Genomic DNA, 27497 nt, shown 5'->3' on the forward strand with positions numbered 1-27497 from the left:
CATTCCTAATATATTAGAAATTTCGGAAACATTGAGGAGTAATGAGCCTTGAAGCCTTGAAATGAGTAATGATGCCTTGAAGCACCATCACCGAAGAAATGATATATGGTATTTCAATTTTTTGTTTACTGAACTTAAACATAAATAGACCTTCAATAACAAGAATGATGGTTAATTAGAAGGAATGTGAGCATGAAGATATACGTAATTCATGTTCATTTCTAACATTTATTTGAAAGAAGTTGCGTTACGCATTACCGTATACTTAAACAGTAAGTTTTCTAAAGGCAAACTGTTCAGCAGGTCAATTAACTTCTAAAATATGTCGACTTAAAAATCCAATAGAAACTGAAGTAAATCACAATTCGTGTGGAGATTTGGCATCTTCTTTTCTGGGTCTCTTATTAAAATAACAGCATGCTTGTTAATTAGAACGTCAAATTACTCTCGTCTATGAATCAGGTAGTAGCTGCAAGTGGACTCATCCATGATGTTCAATGCCCGCTAGCCAAAATCATTTAACAGGCACCAATCACAATTTTCTGTCATAGTTTTCAATATCCGAGTTTAAAAAAAACATGTAATCGATTAAAGGATTTGATTTGTTAACCTAAAAAAAAGAGCATTTTAATACCAAAATAATTCGCCTCCCATTCATGTTTGGCCATAAAAATGTAGAGTTTAAGGAATTCCCCAAAGTATAGAAACTGTTACAAATTTGACCGCGCTGACGAAGAATTCAGACTTCAGTTTTCACAAGGTGCTTAATTCGTCATTTTAAAGTGAAAAAAAGAGAAAGTACCAGAAATGTTTGTTTGAGAATCAGCTTATCAAATATGTCTCCTTCACTTGTAGACCAGGTCTTTAAAAATATCATAAAAGTAAGGTTTCGTTTTCAAAAACATTTATGCTGAATACATTTGTAGCATAAAAGTAAAAATTAGAGAAATAAAATATATCTGTAATGAACTTCTAGCGAGAAGTTAGCTGTTATTAAAAGTTCATCAAAGTATTTTTAATGTTCACACAGGAATACATCATTATTTAAAGACAAACATATCATACGTAATTCTAAGCATTCACCAGCAAAGTGATGAAAGATGTTTATTGTTTTGAAAAGTAAGGTTGCTTTCGTAAATCGTAAATGTTTGTTGTAGAGGCGGAGACAAGGCTGAAAATTCATAGTACAAAAACAGTACGTACATTTTAAATTGAGATTACTATAACTCGTAGAAGTATGACAATTTTCATCTTTTATTTGTCTGTTAAATCTTTTAAATCTGTCCCGGTAAAAATGTATCGTGTATATTAGTTGTTACTGTAGCACATAGTATCTTCTTTTGCTTATATAAACCTCGCTCCTCCTCTGATGTTAATTAGCTTCTACCTTTGCGATATGGATAAATTAATAAAAATTAACCAAAATTAAAAACGCTGAAAGTGTTAAAACAGGACAAATATAGAAGTATAATTATCTGGAAGCCTTATAAACATCCATATTTCAGTATTTATGTGGCATCAACTGTTTTTGTACTGGAATAATGCTCAAAATTAACACCTTCCTGCAACTCAAAATATTAAGAAAACAATAATGAAGGTATATTTGTAGAATATTTTAGACACAAGTTTTTAAGCAGCATGTTTTCACAAGGTTTTTCTCCTTGGAAGTAAGAAAAATCTTGATTTGGGGTTAAATCAAGACAATGTTACCACTTCAAGAAATTTAAATTTGATTTTAACATAATAACTAATGTTCAAAACAACACATTTTGAGGAAACTCTATAGGTTACACTCCCCTTTGTAGCTGGGGAAACATTTTATTAATTTTGGTGCCAAAGGTCAAGATCACCATTTTTAAAACTCAAAATCTGGATTCTGTATAAAAGAAACAAACACATCAACACAATCCATATATCGTATAAATTGGCCATTTTGCTGGTGGCTTTTTTTTTTTTTTTTTTTCTAAACCTCAATAATACATTCAGATATTTCAACAAACCCTCTTACAATATGAATTTTGTAAAAGTATTAATAAATGTAGGAAATAATTTGGAGGAATTGATAGGATAAAGGCTTCTTACAAAGGGGACACAAGTTTAATAAGATTTGGAAGAAATAGGCTAGGCTCCCATTAATGAAAGTTTTATTTCTCTACCAAGGTGATTCTGTTATGGAATAAGTTGCTGTCTGCCATAGTAGAGGCAGATTTCTCACAAAGAATTTAAGAGGGAAATAAATGGTATCCCAAAAACTTACAGATGGATTTACACTTTAATTTATTTTATTGGATGGTGGTTTTGGAGGAACAACTTTATGTGCTCCCATGTTGCCAACATTGGTGTTCACCATGAGTCAAGACTTGGTAAAGGGCAAGTGAAATTGCCTTTTAGTAATGTAAACACTCAAAACAATAAGAGAATGAACTTGTGTTCAGAAGGTATTTCAGGACTTACTCACTGTTTAACTTAATAAGCAAAATTTCCAGAAAGTGATCTGGGAGCTGAAACTTTATAATAAATAAACTAAAGTCATTGAAACTTAGATTAATTTTAAATAGTTCATATTATCATTATACTATTCTTATTTATGCTTATTTATTAACTGTTAATATAATCAGTGTGACTGAAATGTAATTTGTGAATAATGGAAAAAAATGTATTATTTGCTTAATGACAGAAAATCAACATTAAGATTTTTATGGAAGTAATGAAAAATGAGAAAGCTGACTACACCGTTTAGCCACGTAAGGAGTATATTTTGGAAGTCATATCAAAAGAACTTTGCATCAGCCAGGAAAACATTAGTAATTCTAGGGACAGGTTGGGGAAGTTACAGTGTGTTAAAAACCATAAACAAGCAGCTTTACGATGTGATTGTGGTATCACCGAGGAACCACTTCTTGTTTACTCCTCTTCTTTGCAGTACCACTACAGGAACCCTAGAATTTCGGTACGTTTCAATATTAAAAGTTACATATCTAGCTTTTCTACTGCCCTTGCATTATTATACTTGCTTGTTATGACAAGGTGGAAAAAATGTTCTGATGAAATGTACTTTAAGAGACTCTCTTGTGAACAAAAAATTATACAACTTCAGAATTTTTAGGGCAATATGTTCAGTGAAAAACATACACTTAACTATGATCATTATTCCTTATTAATGTTACCTTCAAATAGACAAACTTAAGTTAGTAACACATTGTCAACTAGTTATTTTGTTCCAATTTTAAAAGGTTAGTGGATTTTTCAGAAATCACAATTTTTCATTGTGTTCATTTTAAGTTATGGAATTAAATGTAGAAAAACATTAAAATCAGTCACTGACTTGGAAATATTTCAATAAATCTGACTTTAGAAATGCCTTTCTTAATAACCACTAATGTTTTATTTATTTCACAGTTGAATAAAAAGCCATTTTGTCACATCAGTATACTTGTTAAATAAACTTTTTGCTTCTGTATTGATAAAGTGATCAAAAGGTGCATGATAGATGGATCACAATATAGTAATTCATTTCATCTATAGGCCCAGCATGACTAGATGGTTAGAATGCTTGACTTGCAATTTGAGAGTTGCAGGTTTGAATCCATGTCACACCAAACATGCCTGCTTTTTTAGCCATTGGTGCATTATAATGTTATGCTCAATCCCACTATTGATTGGTAAAAGAGTATCCCAGAGTTGGCAGTGTTTGGTGATGACTGTCTGTTTTCCTTTTTGTCTTTCACAGCCAAATTAGGGATGGCTGGCAGAGATATCCCTCGTGCAGCCTTGCATGAAATTAAAAACAAACATTTCATCAATGCATACTCTTCAAACAAGATTAAATGGTACCTTTACTTAATATTTATAATGTAAAAATCACGTGATTTGTGTCTTAGGTCAATAATTGAGCCAGTTAGGAACAGCGGATTTCGACAGACCGACCACTTCCATCAAGCAGAGGCAACGTCTGTTGATCTGAACAAGAAACAGCTTATGTGTTCTAGTGTTTTCCATCCTCATTTTACTTATGCCCTCAACTATGATAAACTTGTTATTGGAATTGGAGCTTTAAATAATACCTTTAACGTTCATGGTGTTAATGAATATGCCTTTTTCTTGAAGGTAAGGTCTTTTAAAGCTTTACATTTTGGACTAAACAGTTTGTTGTGAGGTTTTATCTATTTTGTTAGTTAAAGATTTTAAGTTTGTGAAAAAAAAATCATTTTTGTTTCATAACTTTCTGTGTATTTGTTGTTGTCTGCTATCATGAAATTTCTGTTGATGTGAGGGGATACTAGCTTTTTTTATTTTATATCATTACTAGCTAAATATCTTACTGAAAAACCTAATCTTTTAAAAGATACTTATTTCCATTTTTAATTTCAGAAGATTTTTGGTGTATTTTACTAATTGAAAAGTTATTTGGTTTGTATGTTAGTAACAAACATGACACTACTGTTGTGAAATTGGATCAGAAATGCTTGAAAATTGTAACCCAACATTCAGAACAGAGAGAAAGATATGAAAATGTTATGTTGTGATTAATTTATTACATATAAAAAGTGTAATGTGATGATATTAATGTTAAAAAAATAGTTTCACATTAACTTATGTATATACATATTAATATGTTCTGGGTTGGTCATTTTTATTTTAGGCTGTGTGGTCTTTCACAATGAGTATTTGTCACAAGATCAGTTTTTTCTATACCAAAGGGCTGAAAGATAGTTTTAGTATGATCTTGTTGTTTGTTCTGAACTGTTAGTTAATACAAATCTAGACTATAATGTCAAAAACTTTAAAAATCAATTATAACATACTATATTAATGCAGCTTTTTGATTTTACATTCAGGAATTGAGCCATGCACGCCAGATACGTAACAGAATTCTGAGTAACTTTGAACTGGCTGTTCAACCTGAGATTGATGAAGAAGAGCAAAACAAGTATTTTACACACAGTGATTGTTGGTGGTGGACCTACTGGCGTAGAGTTTGGAGCAGAATTGTATGACTTCTTCGTTCAGGTATGGCATTGAAATTCTAACATTGGCGTGATGTATTAATTAGGGTTACTTAAGTTTGTATACAATAATAGCAGCTTTAAACAATAGTTTGCAATATTTTTTATTTATTTTTATGCACATGAACCATTTTTTTTGTTTGTGTCTCCTAGCCTTTTAAGTTTATAGTCTGTTACAGTTATTACTGTATTTCTTATAGCTCCATTTGTAATAATTGGATACAGCTTATTAAAAATTAAGAAATTATATGTTGAAGGAAGAAACCTTATTTTGCACATCTTCATTGTGAATCCCTGTTATTTACAGGATGTGTCTCGACTATACAGTAAATGTGCAAGTCTCGTCCAGGTGACACTTATTGAATCTAACAAGATATTAAGTTCTTTTGATAAACGACTTCAAAGTTATGCAGAAAAGAAGATCAAAGAAAGAGATAGGTTTAATTTAGTGCAGTCATCTGTTACAGGTGGGTCTTATTGGGATGTCTTTAACATTGCTGAAATAATTTTATATAGATTTTATGTGGAAAAAAGCTTATATTTTATTCCATAAATTCATTCCCTATGAATGTTTTATGTAGTACAAATTTAATAAAAAAAATACTTCAAATAATTTCTACAAAGAACCAGAAAATTTTGTTACCAAACATTGTAGCCTTTTTTTTTTTAAATCAATAGATCAATGTAGATTATTTTATCAGAGTCATAATTTAAAATAAGAACAAAATTTAAAATACTGAAAGTCTTAAATTCTAAAACATGCCTTGTTTCATACTGTAGCTTTCTCCCAATAAAAGTTTCTCATCTCTGCTTGTCTAAACATTGGTTGGTTGGTTTAGCATTTTATAGCGCAAAGCAACAAGGCCATCTGTGCCTTTAAGCATTGATATGAATTTTACTTTTCTTGCTTTAACCTCTATATCCCCCTATATTGCCCATAGCAAGTTAACTTTTGTGATTATCTCCTCCTATCCCAGATTCTTAAGTAAGCTCCCTGTTATTAGATCATTTTTTCTCAACAGCAGAACATTCTGACAATGTTTATACTTGCTTACTGTAGGTTTCTCATTCATGTTGAATAGCTTTCATTATACCTTGTTGATTACCTTTTTTTTTAACCTGTATTGTTGTCTATTTTTTCTATTTTACAAAAAAAATTTTTTCTGAGGTGTTTTCGGATATGAATTCACTATTCTATGTCTCTGACACAGAAGCATGTAGTGACTTCATTTATTTTGAGTTTATTTCTGTTTACTTCTCAGGGATCCTTTTCTCCTTTGTATTTGGGCTCCACTCAGTGGTGGATGTTGCCTGATCAGGTATGTTTCTTTCTAAGTCTTCATCAGCTTCCAACTGACTGAAAGAAATGTTTCTGGTAGGAACAAGCTGTGTTGAGATGAGTTGTATCATAAGATTCCTCTATGGTTTTCCAGGTGGTAAATAGTTATATGCAACTACTGAAATTCCACTCATGGACTGTCATGAGTAAAGCATAAAGGGATTTTTCCTGTCCCTGCTGACCCCTGAATTGAATAAATCAGGGTTGGTTTGCTTTTCAAAATAAGGTACATAATCCACCTGTTGCACTATTTCTAGAGCATTTGTCCTAAGGGCTCCCCAGCATGAGCTTATTTGTGTGTGCATGTCACTAATTTCAAACTACCAGATGCAGTTACATACTGTGATTAAGGTCTTGGAAAACGTCAGGTTCTGGTTGTGTGATCAGTAATGTTTTTAAGTTTTAGAATACATATCTTATAATAATATGTTAACTAATAATTTATTTTGTCCAAGTGTAGAAGTTAAAACCAACAGTGTCACATTAGTAGATGGAAAAGTTTTACCTTGTGGCCTTGTTGTCTGGAGTACAGGTTTAGCTCCTCGACCTTTTACACACCACCTTGATGTACCTAAAAACAAACAAGGTCAGGTAAGTATTTTGTTTCATTATGTACCAAGAATAACATGAATATATTATTGAAAATATACTTTTTGTTTAGAATCTTGTATTTTTGTAACAAATCAACATGAATATGATTCACTGCTCCTTGATGTCTCTTGATACTTTCAACACACAAACCTATAAATATCAAATAACAGCATTGTAAAAGTTAGTTGATCACTATAAAATATGTCAATGAAGCAGGTTTCTTTATGCTCTAAACCAGATTCTTACCAATGAATACCTTCAAGTGCTTGGAGATTCTACTAGGTGTGCTTACGCTCTAGGAGATTGTGCCGATATTCAGAATCTTCCTCTGCCGTGTACAGCTCAGGTAAGAGACTTCATGGATATTTCAAGTATAATTTTAAGTACCTTTATAAATAAAGGGGTAGTATTATAAATTTGTTTTGCCCTTTTATATATTAGCCTGAGGCTAGGAGCCATGAGAAATATACTGGTCCACAGTGATGGTAAATTCCATTATTAAATGTAAAAAAATAGCCTAAGAGTGGTGATGACTAGCCTTTTACTGCTAAATTGGGGACTACCAGCACAGGTATCCCTTGTATATCTTTGCATAAACTTCAAAACAAACTAAGTGGACATTTAATGACTCTAAAGAAAAAAGTAATAACAAATAAATTTTGCAAATTTTAATAATTAAATATAGAGTTGTATTGTACACTCATGCTTATGTTTCTGGAAAGGGCACTAATTCTGGACTAGCATATACGGAATTTACAATAGCTTAAACTAAAATTTTTATAGTCCCAAGTGTCTGGTTGTGGATTGTTATACCACTGCTTTTTTATTTGCACTTATTTATTTGTCTACTAACAGTCTTCTATGTATTCAGTGAGTAAAATATGTTTACAAGTCAAAGTATATTTTTGATAATCTTGTAAAGGCTCAAAGTAGCTTTTGTTATCTTTACAAAGTTAAAAACCTACCTAAAAAGACATAAATAATTTTAAAAGTCAAAATATTGTGGAAAAATACAACAAAAACTATATAATAACTTTTAAAAACATACATGAAAAAAGGAAGATGGAGATAACCTAAACTAAATAGTTAACCTTTTGACTCTATAATCAAGTATTCATAAGGAAGTTTTAAGTCAATGGCTTACACAGTTTCATACATTTGACCCTATTTAATACAATTGTTTTCTGTAGCTTCATTTCTTAAGATGTTTGAAGTTCACTGGAAACTATGTAATGGTGAAGAAAAGTGTGAAATTATAGAAATTGTTTTTATAAATAGTGAACATTTATAGACTAGTGAATAAGCTGAACAGTATATACATATACACACAGATAATTAAGCTATAAAATTAAATAAGGAAATTGATATATAAGATAGCATAAAGATTAGATTGGTTTACCTACACAGAATAAATAAACTGCTTTTGGTCAACATCAGTGTAATCCAGTACTGCATAAGAAAGAGCTGATATGTTGAAATATAGATCACACGTTCCTAGGTAGCTGAGAAACAGGGCAGGTACCTGGCTCACTGTTTAAACAATGTCACATCAGTTAATCAGCTACAACCATTCCAGTTCAAAAGCATGGGCATGTTGGCATACATTGGTGGATATAAGGCTCTTTCTGACCTTCCAGAAGTGAAACTTCAAGGTAAGATTTAAAGTAATTGGCACCTTAAAGGAACAGTGTCATAAGTGTAAAACTACTTCTGTATTTCTCAATTGTGTTATGTCAAACTAACAGTAACTACTTAACAGATGTTCATATAACAAACTAAGTTTTTTAAACTCATTATACATCCTCTTCTTATGTCATCAGGCATAATTTCAAACATTTAATATCTGTGTGTGTGTATAATAAGAAAGATGTTAGTTATTGATGAAAAAATATCATTCATCTTTATTGGTGTTAATCCTTTACTTTTTTCAGTTTTATTACTCTCAAAATTATCATCAGATAGTTTAAGCTTAGAGTCAGAATCACCATCTTCAGAAGGTTTAGTCCGAATTAGAGTCCAAATCAACTTCAGATAGTTTAGGCTTAGAGTCTGAATCAACTTCAGATAGTTTAGGCTTAGAGTCGGAATCATCTTCAGATAGTTTGGGCTTCGAGCCAGAATCATCATCAGCTTGCACAAGTACAATTGTCTCTTTAAGTGTAAAAAGACTGGAGTGATTTGATGTTATTTTGGGTCCAACTTCTCATAAAAAAAATAATTTCAACTACAAATATTTTCAATAGCAACATACACCATGTTGGATTGGATACATATCAGCAGCTGAGATCATGTCTGACGGTTAAGCTTTGTCTGTTGATTTTGTGCACTCATTTCACATATCTAACTAGAAATTCAAGCTTTATTATGTGGTTGTCATAAAGCAATAGGTAACAAACATAAAGCAACTGAATCACAAGGTGAAAGGTACTAAAAGTAAGTTATATTTTTAACTACTTATTACATATTTTAAATTTGTGTATTATGGTTGGCAGGTCTATTGGAACTGCCGTGTGGGAAACCCTAATGTTGATAATGATCCTTGATATTCAGTTAATTAACCTGATAGCCATAAATAAGTCATATTGGCATATGTATTAAACCTTATTTTGTTGTTTGGAACTGAGTCATGGATTTCCTTCAAAGTTTTTCTACCATAATATAGTAAAAAGCAGAAGTCAGTATAAAACAATATCTGAACTTGCCCTTCTTTTTTATAGAAGACATTGCAACCCAAACAACACTAGATTTTAGTTGTAGGTTTTACAATTTTTATAGTCTCACCCATTAAGTGAATAACCTTATATTTCATGTTTTCAGTCTGAATATATATACATTTTTTTTTAACATTAATGTAATTTTTGTCCTTTGCATTTTCTCAAAGTAAATGTGTTTAAGTTTTGTCTTCCATTTTTCCAAACAATTTTTAAGTTTAGTTTTTCCAGTTTTCACATTGTGTAATTTTATCTTTTTTTTTCCAAGATTCTTAGCTTTTTTTTCCCTACCATTTCTCCGTACTTTATTCACTATGCAATTTCAGCAAAACTTTTAAGCTCTGCAGAAGATTAACACTTCTTTTTTTCTCTTAAACTACGTACAGTCTGTAAGAGACTCCAGCCTGATGTTTTTCAGGTGTTATTACATCATATTCTGTTTGAATTTATCATCCATGTTCTCATGATATATATGTTGTATGTTAATGAAGACTGTATCTTTTAACAAGTTTTTCACACTATATGTATGTGGATAGAACTTTAAAATATCCATGCCCCTTACTTCAGATCCAACACAATAATGCTTTATACATTTACCTGGATGGTGTATAGTAACACTTAAAAACTAATCGCCAATCAACAGTGAAATGGATTTCTGATTTGAAACAATTATTCTTTTGTTTTTATATATTTTTTATATATATCTCTGTAAGACCATGTTCCTTACTCAAGAAAACTACATGTTAAGTATAGGTATTTTTATACTGATACCTATCTCATAGCTATTTAGTTTAGTACTAAACACAACACCAGTAATGGTAGTTAGCTGTCCAATAGTCATCATGTATAAACTTAAACCATCAAAAAATTATTGAAAGTTATGAAGTAAGTAGACCTGCTAGTGAACATTACTTCTGTATAACTTAGGTTTTCCTTCATGGTTTCTATGGCGTTCAGCCTACCTCACAAGATTAGGAAGCTGGAGACTGCGGATGCAGGTGCCAATGGATTGGCTGAAGACGTTACTATTTGGAAGAGATACATCTAGGTTTTGAAATAAAAGTTGTTGTCTTTTTGAGATTACAAAGTTGTGTTAATGTAACAGTTATATCTACTTTAGTACTGCATACTTTTATACATGTCAGATGACTTTCTACATTTTAGTACAATAGAATGGTAAAAGGTAAAATAAATTATTAATTGGAAATCTGATGCTCTCTAGCTTTGTTACCTTTGACACAAATTTATGTAGAAAGTATTGATCTCTAGTTTGTAAATTTATATGGAAAAGGCAACACAGAAGTAGCTGAACCAATTTAGGAGAAATGTTTTCCACTACAAAAGATATGCAGAAGTAAGTGACCCTCTGTCTCTAGTTTCTACTAGAAAAGGTAGAGAAAAAATAGATGAACTGCTGTCTTAATGTAACACTTTCCATGATAATAAGTACAGAAAAGTAGATGAGATGAACTGTTGTCTTATTGTAACACTTTCCATAACAAAGATAAAGAAAAGTAGCAGAATTATTGCATTAATGTAATACTTTCCACTAGAAAAAAGCACAGAGTAACACTTTCCACTATAAAAGAAGCTTAAACCTTGGATCTTAAAGGTGTGTTTGGACCAGGAATTTAAAAATTCCATAATGAAGATAGCCTATGATAAGCAAAGAAAAGTGGATAGACTTGGGGACCTGCAACCATCCAGAAAGAGATCTGCACAAAGTGTTATCTCAGTCATGGTAAACAAAGTGCTCTGTTTTGTAACAGGTAAGGATCCATGAACACAAAACCCAGTAAAAACACCTGTCTACATGCCACAAGCAATAGTGCTGGACGTATTCAAAATGTATCTCTGTCTGATGAATCACCACAAGACACTCAGTTCAACTGTTGTGTATTTCTGGCAGCTAGAAAATGAAATGGTTATTCATGTTATTCCATGTGAAGTGACCAGATGCATCATCTGTGGATTGAAACAGTAGCTGGGAAACCATCACATCGTGCATTATATTGAATATAGAATGTTCAGGGAGAAAACTTGTTGGGTGTTTTGGACACTACAGCCTTATGACGGGACATTTTACAACGAAAATACCACTATATGACTATTTTTAAGATGTACGGTTGTCAGACAGAGCATGACTGAACATGAGCTGTAACTATGTGCTGAGGCTCCCAAACTGTTTTAGTATAACATTCTCCATGATGTCCACCACAAGTATGTTTGATTTGTTTGGAATTTCATGCAAAGCAACACAAGAGCTGTCTACACCAGCCATTTCTAATTTAACAGTGATATGCTGGAGAGAAGGCAGCTCATTAACACTGCCCACCGCTAACTCTTGGGCTACTGTTTTACAAACGAATAGTGGGATTGACCATCACATAATAGTGTTTGCACGGCTTAAAGAGCAAGCATGTTTGGTGTAACACAGATTCGAACTTACAAACTGCGAGTCAAACACCCTAACTACCATGCTGGACAGTAAGATATTATGGTTTGCCCAACCACGTGTCACATTTTTGTTGTTCTTGTTTATAGTGCTTATTTTTACACTTTTGTTAAATAGTTACTGATGAGTAAAAGTACACCCAATAAATGTAGTGCTCATACTACAGTATTTACTTTCTATAGTTACACCTCTAGTAGTGTTCTACTACTGGAAAAAGTTTGATTTGTTTTCTTTTTTGTGCGTTTCACCAAACATGCTCGTCTTTTGGTCGTGTGGACATTATAATGTAATTGTAAGTCACATTATTCATTGGTAAAAGAGTAACCCAAGAGTTGGCAATGTGTGGTAATGACTAGCTGTCTTCCCCCTAGTCTTTCATTTCTAAATTAGGAACAGTCAGCGCAGATAGCTCTTGTGCAGCTTTATGTAGGCCCGGTTTGGTTTGTTTTGAATTTTGCATTGTTATTACAATATAAGTGTGATAATTTGCTTTAAAAATCACCACTATATGCTCTCAAACGCTAAATTCACGATCACGCAGTCTAAATCTAAATACTAACGTTTCCACGGGTGTTTAAAACCTGACAGAAATCTAGAACATTCCATGCAATGATAGATATTCTGATGCCATACTACTCAGTTACAGCAACGTGAAAATTTCAAATCATTCTAGGGTATAGATTTTTACAGAGAAGATTTGCCTAATGCTAATATTTTTGATAAAGAACTTCATCTATGAAAGACAAGATGGCGTTCTATACCACTCCAGGACAGCGACAAGATATGGCTGATTGCTTGAACTCGTGCTCAGTGTACCAAATACGTTTATGTTACCGATACTTTTTGCTACACTAAGTTTATGTTCGTGTGAACGTTCGGAATTTGCTCTCCGTTGGTTGAATAATAACCTGAGATACACATAAACTGTATGTAAATTAGTTATAGAAAAGCACTCCAGGAGAATGGGGCATGCTAACATGTTATTTCAATAGTGCATACATGTAGGTGTATGTATGACAGCCAGTTACTAATAGCTAATACACTATTGTTATACAGAGTTCTTTAAATTATTAATATAATTTGACAATTAATGGCTACTCTGCATATAGATTGTACAATACTTTACTATAATAAAGCTTGCATATTTATGCCAAATTAAGCCTTCCTTCCCATCCAGCGTTACAACAAATGATAATTTGCTGACTTTTCATTGGATGTTTATGGATTTTAAGTGAATACCCATGAAAATGTTTAAACCATATTTCATGTACAATTCCTCCCAGATTAAATATTATAGCGTTTACTTTTTAGAAATTTTCTGTGGGAAGTATGCTCTCCCACCCCGAAAGCACTTGTGCTTCGCATAACTATATGTTGGCATTTATCCTAATAAATTATAACCTTTCTTTTACACATACTAAGTATTGGCCTAAGTGGTGAGTAATACCAAGGTTACTTTTCAGTTATATCAGTTTTTTTTAATATGGAATTAAAACTGAAATTATGACCAGCCTTTAAATTTAAAACACATGAAAGCAACACTTGTAGAAGTAACTTGTTTCGTTTCAATCAACAAAGTTCAGGACCTAGGCGAATCATTAAAACGTTTTACTGTGTCATTAAGGGTGTATTTATAACACCAGTGACAGCAAAAACTTACTTGTCTTAAATGAGGTGAAGAGATTGACAAGATAAATCCCACTGAATTCTATGAAAGGAAAAACATATACAATACACGAGGCACATAAATAATACTAAATGTTAATAAGCGGTAACAGTTTTAGGGTTTCTACCTCGAAAATACAAATAAACCCTTTGACATAATACACTAACGGTTATATTGGAGTCAAGGACGTTTTGTACTTTTAAAGTTTACTGATTAAACAATACTATAATAACCACGTCTTTTCTGCTAGCAAGGTTTTACTTTTTTTTAAGTAACGTATTTATAAAATAGGTGATAAGTACTCATTGAAAGAGGTGTACACTTAACAATGACCTATAAATATATTAGTATAAAGGTTTTGAAATTCGCGCAAAGCTACAAGAAGGCTATATGCGCAAGCCGTCCTTACTTTAGCAGTGTAAGACTAGAAGGAAGGCAGCTAGTCATCACCAGCCACCGCCAACTTTTGGGCTACTCTTTTACCACCGAATACTGGAATTGACCGTAACATTATAACGCCCCCACAACTGAAAGGGGAAAAATGTTTGGTGTGACGGGGATTCGAACCCGGGATCTTCGAATTACGAGGCGAGTGCCTTAACCACCTGATCCTGCCGGGCCTTAAGTAAAAGGTTTATTTCATGTGTCCGACCGCGTGGCAGCTGTAATCTTATTTATCTGTTGTTTTGTTGTTGTTTTTGTATGTGTGAGAGGGATTTTCGTTTCATTTTTGTTTGTTTTTGATATTGTTGTTCTTAATAATGAGATATACTGCCAGTTGGGGTTTATTACTGATCAGCCAATACTTCAAGTAGGAAAAAGTCAAAGAATAATAGATTATTCTCCTATATATTTCTAGTATTTCTGTTAAGAATAGTTTCACTGCAGTTTATATATGTTTTATTTTAAAGTGCCACTCAGCGGTAAGTCTAAAGGCTTATGTTTATAACGCTGAAACTGGCTTTGATACACGCAATGGACAGAGCGCAGATAATCCATTTAAGTTTGCGCTCAACAACAAACGGTAAACGTGCCAAGTGATTCTGTAATACTATTTACCCTCTATAACAGGTGTACAGTATATAGCTTTTATTCTTATTGCTGTTTCACTTCTTTTTTGTGGGCATTTGGGTATGTTTAATTTTTGAATACCCAGGAGGGTCAGGTGAACAAGACCTCTTTCTCCATCTCTAGCTTTCATGTTGGCTACTAGTAAGAATTTGTTGTTTTTGTAGTGCTTTTGGGCCAGAGTGTCCCACAGTACTCCGGCCCTTTTCAGGGCAATGTCCATGTAGTGTCTTTATTTGCCCTTTTTTTCTTTATCCATTTTTTTGTTTTTTACTTCTATTCCATTTTAAATGTATGTATATAAATATATATTCGTTTTTTTTCCACTGATATATATATTTTCCCTTTTTCTATATATATTTATCGAAAAATAAAATAAAAAGAAAGGAGAGAAAAGAAAAAATAAATAATCAAAAAGAAAAATAAATAAATAAACAAAAAGCATAAAAAATAAAATAAAAACTAGTTTTAAGTGCACTGCATGGTGGCCAGCTTGATTTATATTTCTTAAATATATATTTATAGGAGAGAGGTACTCAGGACTATGTTCATTATGCACATAGTATCTGTCGAGATCACATAATAAATCATTTTTATGTCAATTTTTATTAAAATAATTTAGTGCATTATGCAAGAGTCTTACAGATATTGTCTTTGTGTATGCATACTTGTGCATGAATGTGGATGAAGTACAACGTGGTACTTTATAAGCTGAAGTTGAGATTGAATTTTGTATTTTTTGTAGTTTCTGTAATTGTTTTGTGTTATGTTTATCCAGGCAAGAGATGCGTATTCTATTATAGGTCTAATGTATGTTTAGTAGATTTTTATTATATTATCAGGTGATGTTCCTTGATTTTTACCTGAAAGACTTCTTGCATAATTTGCTCTTTTCCAGATTCTAATCAGGATATTGTTTGTATGCTGTATCCACGTTAATTTGGTATCATAAATTAATCCTAAAAATTTAGCAGAAGTAGCAGTCTGTAAAAGTGATCCATTCATATATAACTTAGGTGGATCTTTTTCCAGTTTATTTAATCTGCTGAATAATATTACTTGAGTTTTCGGAATATATATTTTTATTCTATATTTCTGGCAGTATTATTCTAAATTATTCAGGATTGGTTGGAGATTTATTGCTGGAATTGAAAGAGTGGGGGCACTTTTTCAGACCACTACATCGTCAGCAAATTGTGATGCAAAACATAAATTTTGGTCCGACAGTGGCACATTACTCACATACACGATAATCATCGTTCACTTCTTTGCGGATATTTGGGAATGTATTGCTGTTTCCACCGGATTTGGAGGTCTAAATTAAACCAAGTGCAATGATAGCCATCTGGTGTGATATTCACAATATTAGGCTTAAAATTTGTGACAAAAATCGCATAAATTCAACATGTAATTTTTCTTAACATTCCTTTGTTTCTTTTGAATTCAAAATAATAGCCGTGCAAAAAATAGTATTGCAGATCTTCCCAAATAATCGAAATTAACAAGTTAAGATAATTAAATAAGGAAAAAAAGAGATTAAGTTAACCTCGTTTTAAGTCACAAATTTTAGGTCTGTTGGTTTCTAATACTTTGTTAGTTTTCATTGTTTAAATGTTTATTTATTGCATTTACTACTGACTTTTTTCATATTAGGTTATAAAACAACGGATTATTGAATAGTGTTTAACACGTTTAACATTTTTTAAAATAAATACCATAATTATTGTCTTTTTCGAAATTGTCTTTGTTTTAAATATATATTGTAAACTGTAGATGTACTCTTATTAAAGGTTTTGGTCATTGTATACCAATTGTAATTTTAACATGATATATTTAAATTCAATGTATTAAAATAATTATTCGATCTAAATATTGTGGAGCGATACCTAGGGAAAATGCAACAAAAGCAATTACCAGTTGGTACACAGGAAAAGCCCAACAGTGGCACAGCGGCATGTCTGCGGACTCACACCGCTAAAAACCGGGTTTCGATACTCGTGGGCAGAACAAAGATAGCCCATTATGTAGCTTTGTGCTTAATCCTAAACAAACAAACAGGAGAAGAAGAAAAAAACCCTCAGTCCTGATTATGTTTCATTGATTTATGTAGGCCACCACTCTCGTTCACGATTATTTACGCTATACCGTGGGTGACGACTGGTACCAAGGTTAGACTTCATTGATCCAAAACGTTTTTAGTTGTGTTATAATCGGTTATTGTAAAAAACGTACATAAAAGCCCATATTGAAATGGAATGTATACTTTATTTCAAGAAACTTATAAAAAATTAAATAATAATTAGAAACACTTTCTCACACGATTGGGTAGATAATCAATAATCTAACAATTTAACCAAAATTTAATTATTTGTGTAAAAATAACTAAATGACAGACTTTTTACACCAAATCACATTCACACAGTAATATTTTTGGGGATTGGGTAGTACGTATATATATTAAATTTATCGAAAATTTTCAATTACAATATTTTCGCTGAAATTTGTTTTTGTTTTAATTTTGCGCAAAGGCCTATCTGCTCTAATCGTCCCTAACCAATTCGAGCGCCCTGAGCACTTGGCCATGCTGGACCGTGAAATTTGTTTCAAGTTTTTCCTGCTTAGCTCAAGGCGGCACGGTGAACTGTCTTCCAAGGATCGAACTCCAAATTTTAGTTTTTATAAGACCTTCAGCTAACTAATGGGCGTTTAATGGAAATATCAAGGAACTCAAGTTATAATACGAAGTATGAAAATAGCTCTAAATGCTTGTTTGTTTGTTTTAGAATTTCGCGCAAAGCTACTCAAGGGCCATCTGCGCTAGCCGTCCCTAATTTAGTAGTGTAAGACTAGAGGGAAGACAGCTAGTCATCACCACCCACCGCCAACTCTTGGGCTACTGTTTTTACCAACGAATAGTGGGATTGGCCACACATTATAACGATCAACATGTTTGGTGTAATGGGGATTCGAATCCGCGACCCTTAGGTTACGAGTCGCACGCCTTACAGACGTTTAACTCAAACGTTCCTTGTATGGATACATATATCCACGAACAACCAATCTGTTAACGGAACGTAATTTGTAGCTTGTTTTATTGTTGTTGTTTTTTCTTTAGAATAGAATCACAGAAGTATGGTTTTACTGTATGACGCATACACGTGTATTTACATGTTCTCGTGCTACATTGATTATTATTGGTGGGCAAACAAATATGATTATAATACGTTAGAAATAAGCTCCTCCCATTAAAACACGGCAGACTTCCTTTATTAATATTATGCCTATTTTTTATTTAATTTATATCGTAAGATATGTCACATGTAATGGGTTTATTTTATAGCTTGACATTTGCAAATCGCTTTTTAATATCAAACACGTAGCAGTAAATTGTGGCTTGTCATTCCATTACTATGATAAATCTTTTTATTTACTTGAGGTATTTCGCAAAACTGGAAAATAAGATTGGAAGAACTTAATTTGTAAAAATTAGGAAAATTACTGTCGAAAAAAGAAAGAGAATACATGAAATTTTGTCCAGAACTCAAGAGCTTCTAGAGCCTAAAAGCGATTCCTGGATCTCGACCGTAATTGGTGTGCCTGTTACGACAACCCTCGCTTCGCTAGATCAATTAAACCTTGAACCACATTTTAATTTGCCTCCTGAACCAATGTATATATATATTTTCGAAGTACGAATGAATTTCGTTAAACTTAGTAGCATTTCTAAGCAGGTGAAAATTAATAATTTTGACCCCCTTCTTTGCGATATTTTTTTCATCGAATATTGTGTTGGCTGAGTTTCGTCTGAATGAATAAGTTTAGACATGTTATGACATCATCAGTTCAAAATATATGCGTAGCTGCTTGAACAGATAAATACAAGGTATCTGAAAATATTAAGTACTGATGAAACAAAAGCATGAACTAAGGTATAAATAGCTTAATATATCGCTATGTCTTTATAATCACCAGCTGAGCAATGTTTATAGTTAGGCTTTTGAATAAAATGTTCAGTTGGTTTTTAGTGCAAAGCTGTACTATGAACTTTCTGAGAATTGAACACTGGATTTTAACGTTTGAGAGCGTAAACTTATCACTGATCCGTTATTTAAACCGATTCGATCCAAATCTTAACGCTCCCTGCAAGGCTAGCATTTAGATACGAACCTCTTACGTCTTCCTTGTGCGTTAAAACGGTAAGTTAGTTAGTCTATTATAATAATAACTAACTTTTAAAAAACTAAACACATAACTAAATCAGAGATACGAATATTGTGTCTATTTTCCCAAAACGTCCTAATTTATATTGTTTTAATATTCCTTTCTTAATTTCTGGCCCAGCATGACCAGGTGGTTAGGGCACTCGATTCACAATCTGTGGGTCGCGGATTCGAATCCCCATTACACCAAACATGTTTACCCTTTCAACCGTGGGATCGTTATAATAAGTGGTCAATCCTACTATTCGTTGGTAAAAACAGTAGCCCAAGAGTTGATGGTGGATGGTGATCACTAACTGCCTTTCTTCTGGTCTTACACTGCTAAATTAGGAACTTCTAGCACAGATAGTCCTCGTGTAGCTTTGCACAAAAAAATACTTCTTAATTTTAATACATTTCTCTTCAACTGGTGAATCACGTAAGACAGCGCTTAGTGGCGTAAATGAACAAGTAATTTACAATCTTGCTTTTGTCTTAAAATTAATTAAAAGACTTCGCGAGTTAATAACAATTGGGATACTGTATATCTATTATAACAATACTCAATTTTCGTCTGTCCTAGAAATGCGCGCGCGCTTCATTTCAACGGATGGGAACAAAAGGCGTATGTAAATATACTTTTTTGAACAACATATTAAAAGATCTAACGTTAAATTGTAGAATAACATTATAAGTTTATTTATTGATAGTATTAAGTACTTTAAAGTTTAACCCTAACTAAATTAAAGCAAAAAATGCACATAAGTTATACTGGTGATTTTTTTAATCAAATAGCGACAATACTTAATAAAGACGTAATTAATGTTAGGCCTAAAACAAGCGAACTTTTGTGTTATTCTACAAATCCTGTATTCAAAAGGTACTATTACAATAAATATATTAATTTGACCGTACAAGTTTTGCGGGGTTCTGTTAATAATGAATAGTAAAAATTTGCTTCAAATATCAGTTTATTGAATATATTATAATACACAAATAAATCAGTTTTAATATTATAATACACAGAAAGACAGATTTTTCACCCCCTTATCTCGTCATAAGTCATCACCCAGTTACTGTTTCATACAATTCACAGTGGTGTTTTTCGGTATTGTCGTTGCAGTTAGCTGTAAATAAATATATATATATATATGAAATGATTAAATATTATAGATAAAGTACTGTTATTGTACTTTATTTTTATCAATTTATTTTTCATGGCCGTAAAAAAAAAAAAAAGAAGAGAGAGAGATAGAGAACGAGGGAAAAAAAAGACAGTTACTAAACATAAATAATTTTTCAGAACTTGGAAAGTTACCTTTGGATAGGTTAGTGTTTATAACTATAACCGCCGTAGCCATAGCCTAGTCCAAGACCATAACCGCCATAGCCGTGTCCAAGACCATAACCGCCATAGCCGTGTCCAAGACCATAACCGCCGTAGCCTAGTCCAAGACCATAACCGCCGTAGCCTAGTCCAAGACCATAACCGCCATAGCCATGTCCAAGACCATAACCGTGACCGTGGTTAATACTAGTAGCGTAGTTGAAACGACGGCCAACGGGATAACCATAGCCGTAACCATAGCCTCCATAATGACCATAACCAATGGGCCCAGCAAGATAGCCAGCCATGGCAGTAGCCACAAGGGCAAAGAAAGCGATAGCCACCTGGAAGGAAAATAAACAAGTAAATACGTAAAACTGATATAAAGTTATGTACGAAATATTTGAAACGAAGTATAAATTCATAGTGTTTTGTTTGTTTTTTCTGAACATCTTTTTAGAATAAAAAGTTTTGGAACTTACCAGAGTTTTCATGGTATTACAGACAAACTGAGATGTTTCCACTATGGAACAAATATGTGATAACCTGCGTGTTTTCCGTCCCTTTTATAGTTGAGAAAATTCTCATATTTTACATGTCGCATGTCAGTGGTCGAAAACTGGGTCAACATTTTTACCTATCGTCCAGTGCTGGCACCAAGGCCAAGTAAATACACAAATGCTGTCCACTTCGTATAACCGACACGAACTGTGAGAGTTGAAGGGTGTGTCCAAGGTCGTCACTCAATCTCATATTTATGATTACCAGAACATTGGTCCGCCGTACGATCTTGTACCGTTCAGCGGTGAAGTAAACGTTACTCAGCTGTGACAAGTGGGCGAAATACCGTGAGATATTACTCAACGTATCGTAGCTGAGTTTGTTAGGTCACGGCTGCTAAGAGCATTTTTTTTTTTAGTATAATCGATGGTTTTACCCTAAATCCAATCGGTTTTACCTAGTGAAAACTGACACGCCAAGGTTAAATGTTACAGTTTTTCTTGTAGATATTATCTGTATTAAAAAAATAAAAGAAAAAACACACAAAATAGAATGTTTTTAAAAATATTAACCCAGTTCTTGAAGCGTTTCGCTTTTGCATGCAAGTTCCTTCCACTGTCTCAACGAAGTCTCAAGGTGTATAATGCTAAAAACCAGGTTTCGATTCTCCTGGCACAATATGTTAAACGTAAGTCAGAAAAAAACCCATTTAATATAAAACATCGCGTCCAAATTTATATAATGTTTAAATTTGCTGCATACATTTTAATTTCGTTCCTCGTTTGTGTTGTATTAATGTATTTATTATTTGTAACTTGTCACTAAATATCTGAGACGTTTGCATAGATTACATAAAGCCAAAACTAAAATGCTTTTGTGTCTCGCCCATGAAACGCTGAACTGTGGATTCGAGGTTCTACGGTTCATATCCCTTTACTGGAACAAAATATTCGCACTACCTTGTACATCATAAGGATAACAATCAAATCCCATGATATGATAAGAGTAGACGGTTGATGTTATTGACTAGCCACCTTTCCTCTTGGGTCAGAACTGACTCTGGTCACTTCGAAGCCTACTTTCAGTAAATATTATAATTCTCTCATCTATTCCTATAATATAATTTCGCCCTATTTTTCATGTAGACTGCTGTTATTATTACTTGTACGATAATCAAAACAAATGTAACACACCATTTGTTTTATCTTCTTATGGTTTTGTACAAAAAGAAAAATTAGTAACTTTATTTAATAATTTATTTCTCACTTATATGTCTTTTTGGCTACGTCATAAAAAACCAAGTATTCACACGAACATGAGCACGTACCCCATATTTTTGTAATGTAAACAAAATTATGTTTATATAACTAGCGTGCTTATGGTATTTAACGTTTTCTAGATAGCCCATATTCTTGTGATGAAATATTAGTATTTCTTGGCTTGAAATAGTCACGTACCCCAAGACCTCCGTAGTAACAGCATGCATTCTATACTGATTGTGCATTCGCATAAGAAAGGCCTGGCATGGCTAGGTGGTTAAAGCACTAGACTCGTAATCTGAGGATCGCGGATTTGAATCCCTGTCACACCAAACATATTCGCCCTTTCACCCGTGGAGGCGTTATAAAGTGACGTTCAATCCAACTATTCGTTGGTAAAAGAGTAGCCCAAAAGTTGGCGGTGGACGGTGATGACTAGTTGCCTTCCATCTAGTCTTACACTACTAAATTAGGGACGGCTAGCGCAGAGAGCCCTCGTGTAACTTTGCGCGAAATTCAAAACAAACCAAAACCAGAAGTAGCCCAAGAGTTGGCGGTGGGTGGTGATGACAAACTGCCTTCCTTCTGGTCTTACAGTGTGGAAGTAGGGATGGTTAACGCTGGTAACTCTCGTGTAGCGTTCCGCGAAATCAAAAAACAAAACAAACAAATCATCATCTGACTGTCAGTAACCAGACAGTTATTATTAAACTAGAAAAAGAAAACGTCACCATTATCTGTGAAAAATGTTAATTTAGATTTTAGGTGTTGGTTTTACATTCCTGCTTTTTATTATTTGTTGTTTTTCTTTTATTTCTTCAGTCTTTCTAAGATTGGAAGTTAATTAATAGAATATTAAAATTTTAAGATTTAGTAACACTAATCCATATATATATAGAGAGAGAGATAAAAGGAGAAGTGCATAACTGATTTTTATAATTTTCCAACTAAAATGGTCGGAGAGAGATAATTAGAAAGGTTGGATAGAAAAACAAATCTATCTTCCTATTCTCAATTCTTCACGTATGTTACTGATATCTATAAATTATTGTCTGTTCAATGAATGGGTTTCCCAGGGAAAAGAAAAAGTTAAATTTCTTTACCTTTTATTGTAATGTCAAGGACTGTTACCCTGAACACTATTGGTTTGTAAGCTAAACGTTCGCCAGGAAAATCTATATCTGTCCAAAGCCAGTAAAACTAACTGTTTTGTACACCTAATATATTCAATTTATGTTTTCTCGGCGTATAACCTCGTATTTTAAATATTTATAAAAAAATAACCCTTCTATGTTTAATATATTCCTAGAAACATGGATAAACACAATCAGAATCAAAGAGCAAACCAGATGAATCCAAACCACAAGCCATCTGGCCCAGGACATCAATCTGGCTACCATGGTAAAGGGACAAAACCAGACCTGAACAATCACAGTAACCAGTTGAACCCAAACAACTCGCTGTATACGAAGAAAACGACGTCAGGCGATCAGAAGAAATGACACTTTCTTTCTCAGGCCTTTAAAAAGAAACTTTTAAATAAGGTTGATGTGCACGACATAAAATAAACTTATATTATACTAGGAGGTTGGGGTTAAGTTGTGCAAGTTCATTATACGAGTAAGTTTTAGAAAAAAATTAGAAAATAAAGTAAGTGTTTTTACCCAATTGGGTAAGTACATCGAACTGACTTGTAGACTTTGTATAAAAAAATATTTGCTACGTCCTATATCTGTGATGGGTTATATACATGCATTCTACAGTTAAAATCTTACTCATTTCAAATCTGAAATAGCCTTTCACTGAAAAACGAGTGCTAAAATTTTCAGTAACTCCTCTCCCCATCTGTTTAAACATACAAGTACCAAACTTTGCAGCATACTCTTTGTGTCTACAATAACTACAAGAAAGAAAAAAGTAGTGTGCGTTGTACATGACAACCCTAAGATGGAAACTACACTGTAAGGATATTGTAAAGACGTTAAACGAACGTGAAGACGGTGGGTGGTGATGACTAGCTGCTTGTCTATCGCTGCTAAATTAGGGACAAATACCGCAGATAGCCTACAAGCAGCTGTGCGCGGAAGTCAAAAGAAAACAAAAACCAAATTCCACTATATTCACCACGAGTATCGAAACCCGGATTTTATCATTAAAAAGTCCACATACTTCCTGCTGAGCCACAAGGGCAGGCGTAATAGGATTACTTGGTATGCTAAATGCAATATTGTGTTGTTTTAATGTGATTAATATATTTCAAATTGTTAGGGTTTAAATATAGGGAATAGTGATTTATTGGTCAGTTATTGTTAATATCATTTTACTTACCAAGACAACTGTAATTAAATCTTCTAGTAAAAGTAAAGTGGTGTGATGAACTAGGAAAACGTAATACTAACCCTAATATCAAGACAGCTGTAGTAGTTAATAAATAACTAAACAACGTGGAGAAAAGTAACGTTGGTTCCCATAGTTCCCTATCGTTTACCAGTGGGACATAATTAAAGATGGCGCCATGCTACCTTGACTGTGCACTCACAAAGGTTATGCGAAAGGTTGTCGTTTGGAGTCAAGCACAAAACTATTCAATGGGATATCTGTGGTCTACCCACCACAGGTATAGAAACCCGGTTTCTAGCGGTGTAAGTTCGCAGACATTCCGCTGTGCCATTGTGGGACTGTGCGAAATGACTTCATAACAGATGAGCTAAACACCTCTTAGATTTAAGCAACATTAAATTATTCAACCATAACTTACAGCGTATAATACAATGAAAACAAAATATATCTAACAACAGGAAACTTTGGACCTTTTTTTGTTTTCCTCAGTCATAAAATCTTTAACAGTAAATTAGCTGATTCACGATCACTTCTACGACGTTAAATTTTAGAAAAATTGTGTACTTTCAGCTAACCTTACAATCTACATCATTCTCTGCTAGTTAAACATAAATAAAACAAACCTACAAATTATTTGTTTCCAATAAGTATAAACCTTCATTCCTACCCTTTACCCTAAGTTTCCTTACCACTTGTGCCGTTTTGAATAAACCAATAATCTCCAGAAATAATAGGTTCGTTTGAGTTTACTTTCGATAAAGTATGTTATTACAATTTACAGCTTTTTATAGTAAGACTAGTTTTAGAACAGCCACGACGTTTCGATCACTGGTGTGATCATTGTCAAGTGCATAAGTTTATACAGTAAAGAACGTTCTTTACCTGTTATAAAAAAAAAAACAACTAATCTTACTTACCGTAAAAGCTATAACTTGTAATAAAATAATCCTCTGAAATAATATTCGATATGTATCAAATTTTTATTCATATGTTTATGTTTGTTACATAGCTCTGTCTGCTGTAAAGAATTGAACCCAGAATTTAGGGTTGTTCAGGAACTCAGCATTAAGAGACCAAGTGATATGAACTATAATCTAAGTTGGAGAAAAAATATTTTTTATCTTCATTTCTGAGGGGACCGGCATGGCCAGGTGATTAGGGAGGTTCCACTTGCAACCTGAGGGTCGTGGGTTCAAATTCCAGTCACACCAAATATGCTCGTACTTTCAGCTGTGGGAGCGATATAATGTGACAGTCAGTCCCACTATCTAAAGGTAAAAACAGTTGTTGGCCCGACATGGTCAGGTGGTTAAGGCACTCGCCTCGCAATCCGAGGGTTGGGGGTTGGAATCCTCGTCACACCAAACATGTTCGCCCTTTCAGCCGTGGGTGAATCCCACTATTCGTTGGTAAAAGAGTAGGCCAAAGGTTGGCGGTGGATGGTGATGACTAGTTGCCTTCCCTCTAGTCTTACACTACTAAATTAGGGACGGCTAGCGCAGATAGCCCTCGTGTAGCTTTGCGCGAAATTCAAAACAAACCAAAACCAGAAGTAGCCCAAGAGTTGGCGGTGGGTGGTGATGACAAACTGCCTTCCTTCTGGTCTTACAGTGTGGAAGTAGGGATGGTTAACGCTGGTAACTCTCGTGTAGCGTTCCGCGAAATCAAAAACAAAACAAACAAATCATCATCTGACTGTCAGTAACCAGACAGTTATTATTAAACTAGAAAAAGAAAACGTCACCATTATCTGTGAAAAATGTTAATTTAGATTTTAGGTGTTGGTTTTATATTCGTGCTTTTTATTATTTGTTGTTTTTCTTTTATTTCTTCAGTCTTTCTAAGATTGGAAGTTAATTAATAGAATATTAAAATTTTTATTTAGTAACACTAATCCATATATATATATATAGAGAGAGAGAGATAGAAGGAGTGTATAACTGATTTTTATAATTTTCCTACTAAAATGGTCGGAGAGAGATAATTAGACAGGTTGGATAGAAAAACAAATCTATCTTCCTATTCTCAATTCTTCACGTATGTTACTGATATCTATAAATTATTGTCTGTTCAATGACTGGGTTTCCCAGGGAAAAAAAAGTTAACTTTCTTAACCTTTTATTGTAATATCAAGGACTGTTACCCTGAACACTATTGGTTTGTAAGCTAAACGTTCACCAGGAAAATCTATATCTGTCCAAAGCCAGTAAAACTAATTGTTTTGTACACCTAATATATTCAATTTATGTTTTCTCGGCGTATAACCTCGTATTTTAAATATTTATAAAAAATAACCCTTCTATGTTTAATATATTCATAGAAACATGGATAAACACAATCAGAATCAAAGAGCAAACCAGATGAATCCAAACCACAAGCCATCTGGCCCAGGACATCAATCTGGCTACCATGGTAAAGGGACAAAACCAGACCTGAACAATCACAGTAACCAGTTGAACCCAAACAACTCGCTGTATACGAAGAAAACGACGTCAGGCGATCAGAAGAAATGACACTTTCTTTCTCAGGCCTTTAAAATGAAACTTTTAAATAAGGTTGATGTGCACGACATAAAATAAACTTATATTATACTAGGAGGTTGGGGTTAAGTTTTGCAAGTTCATTATACGAGTAAGTTTTAGAAAAAAATTAGAAAATAAAGTAAGTGTTTTTACCCAATTGGGTAAGTACATCGAACTGACTTGTAGACTTTGCATAAAAAAATTTTTTTTGCTACGTCCTATATCTGTGATGGGTTATATACATGCATTTTACAGTTAAAATCTTGCTCATTTCAAATCTGAAATAGCCTTTCGCTGAAAAACGAGTGCTAAAATTTTCCAGTAACTCCTTTCCCCATCTGTTTAAACATACAAGTACCAAACTTTGCAGCATACTTTTTGTGTCTACAATAACTACAAGAAAGAAAAAAGTAGTGTGCGTTGTACATGACAACCCTAAGATGGAAACTACACTGTAAGGATATTGTAAGGACGTTAAACGAACGTGAAGACATCAACTGTAACGACGTAAAA

General features: G+C 33.3%; 2 protein-coding genes across 2 annotated transcripts; one reads left to right on the forward strand and one right to left on the reverse strand.

Annotated features, from left to right (window-relative positions):
• Positions 1 to 23708, forward strand: LOC143253750 (putative NADH dehydrogenase). The gene is given in 11 exon segments (XM_076508065.1): positions 1 to 108; positions 2678 to 2950; positions 3882 to 4107; positions 4839 to 4931; positions 4933 to 5010; positions 5314 to 5473; positions 6806 to 6936; positions 7175 to 7282; positions 8435 to 8588; positions 10575 to 10695; positions 23432 to 23708. Coding segments are annotated over 10 exon segments (1500 nt in total). The 5' UTR covers positions 1 to 108; positions 2678 to 2714; the 3' UTR covers positions 23625 to 23708.
• LOC143253749 (uncharacterized) lies at positions 19989 to 21069 on the reverse strand. Its single transcript, XM_076508064.1, has 3 exons — positions 20845 to 21069; positions 20354 to 20706; positions 19989 to 20162 (listed from the first exon to the last, which is right to left on the reverse strand). Exons 1-2 carry the CDS (start codon positions 20854 to 20856, stop codon positions 20365 to 20367), a joined length of 354 nt encoding a protein of 117 aa, XP_076364179.1. The 5' UTR covers positions 20857 to 21069; the 3' UTR covers positions 19989 to 20162; positions 20354 to 20364.
• Positions 23709 to 27497: the final 3789 nt, after the last annotated feature.

This window comes from Tachypleus tridentatus, chromosome 6 (assembly GCF_004210375.1).
Source record: "Tachypleus tridentatus isolate NWPU-2018 chromosome 6, ASM421037v1, whole genome shotgun sequence".
NCBI classification, from domain to species: Eukaryota; Metazoa; Arthropoda; class Merostomata; order Xiphosura; family Limulidae; genus Tachypleus; species Tachypleus tridentatus.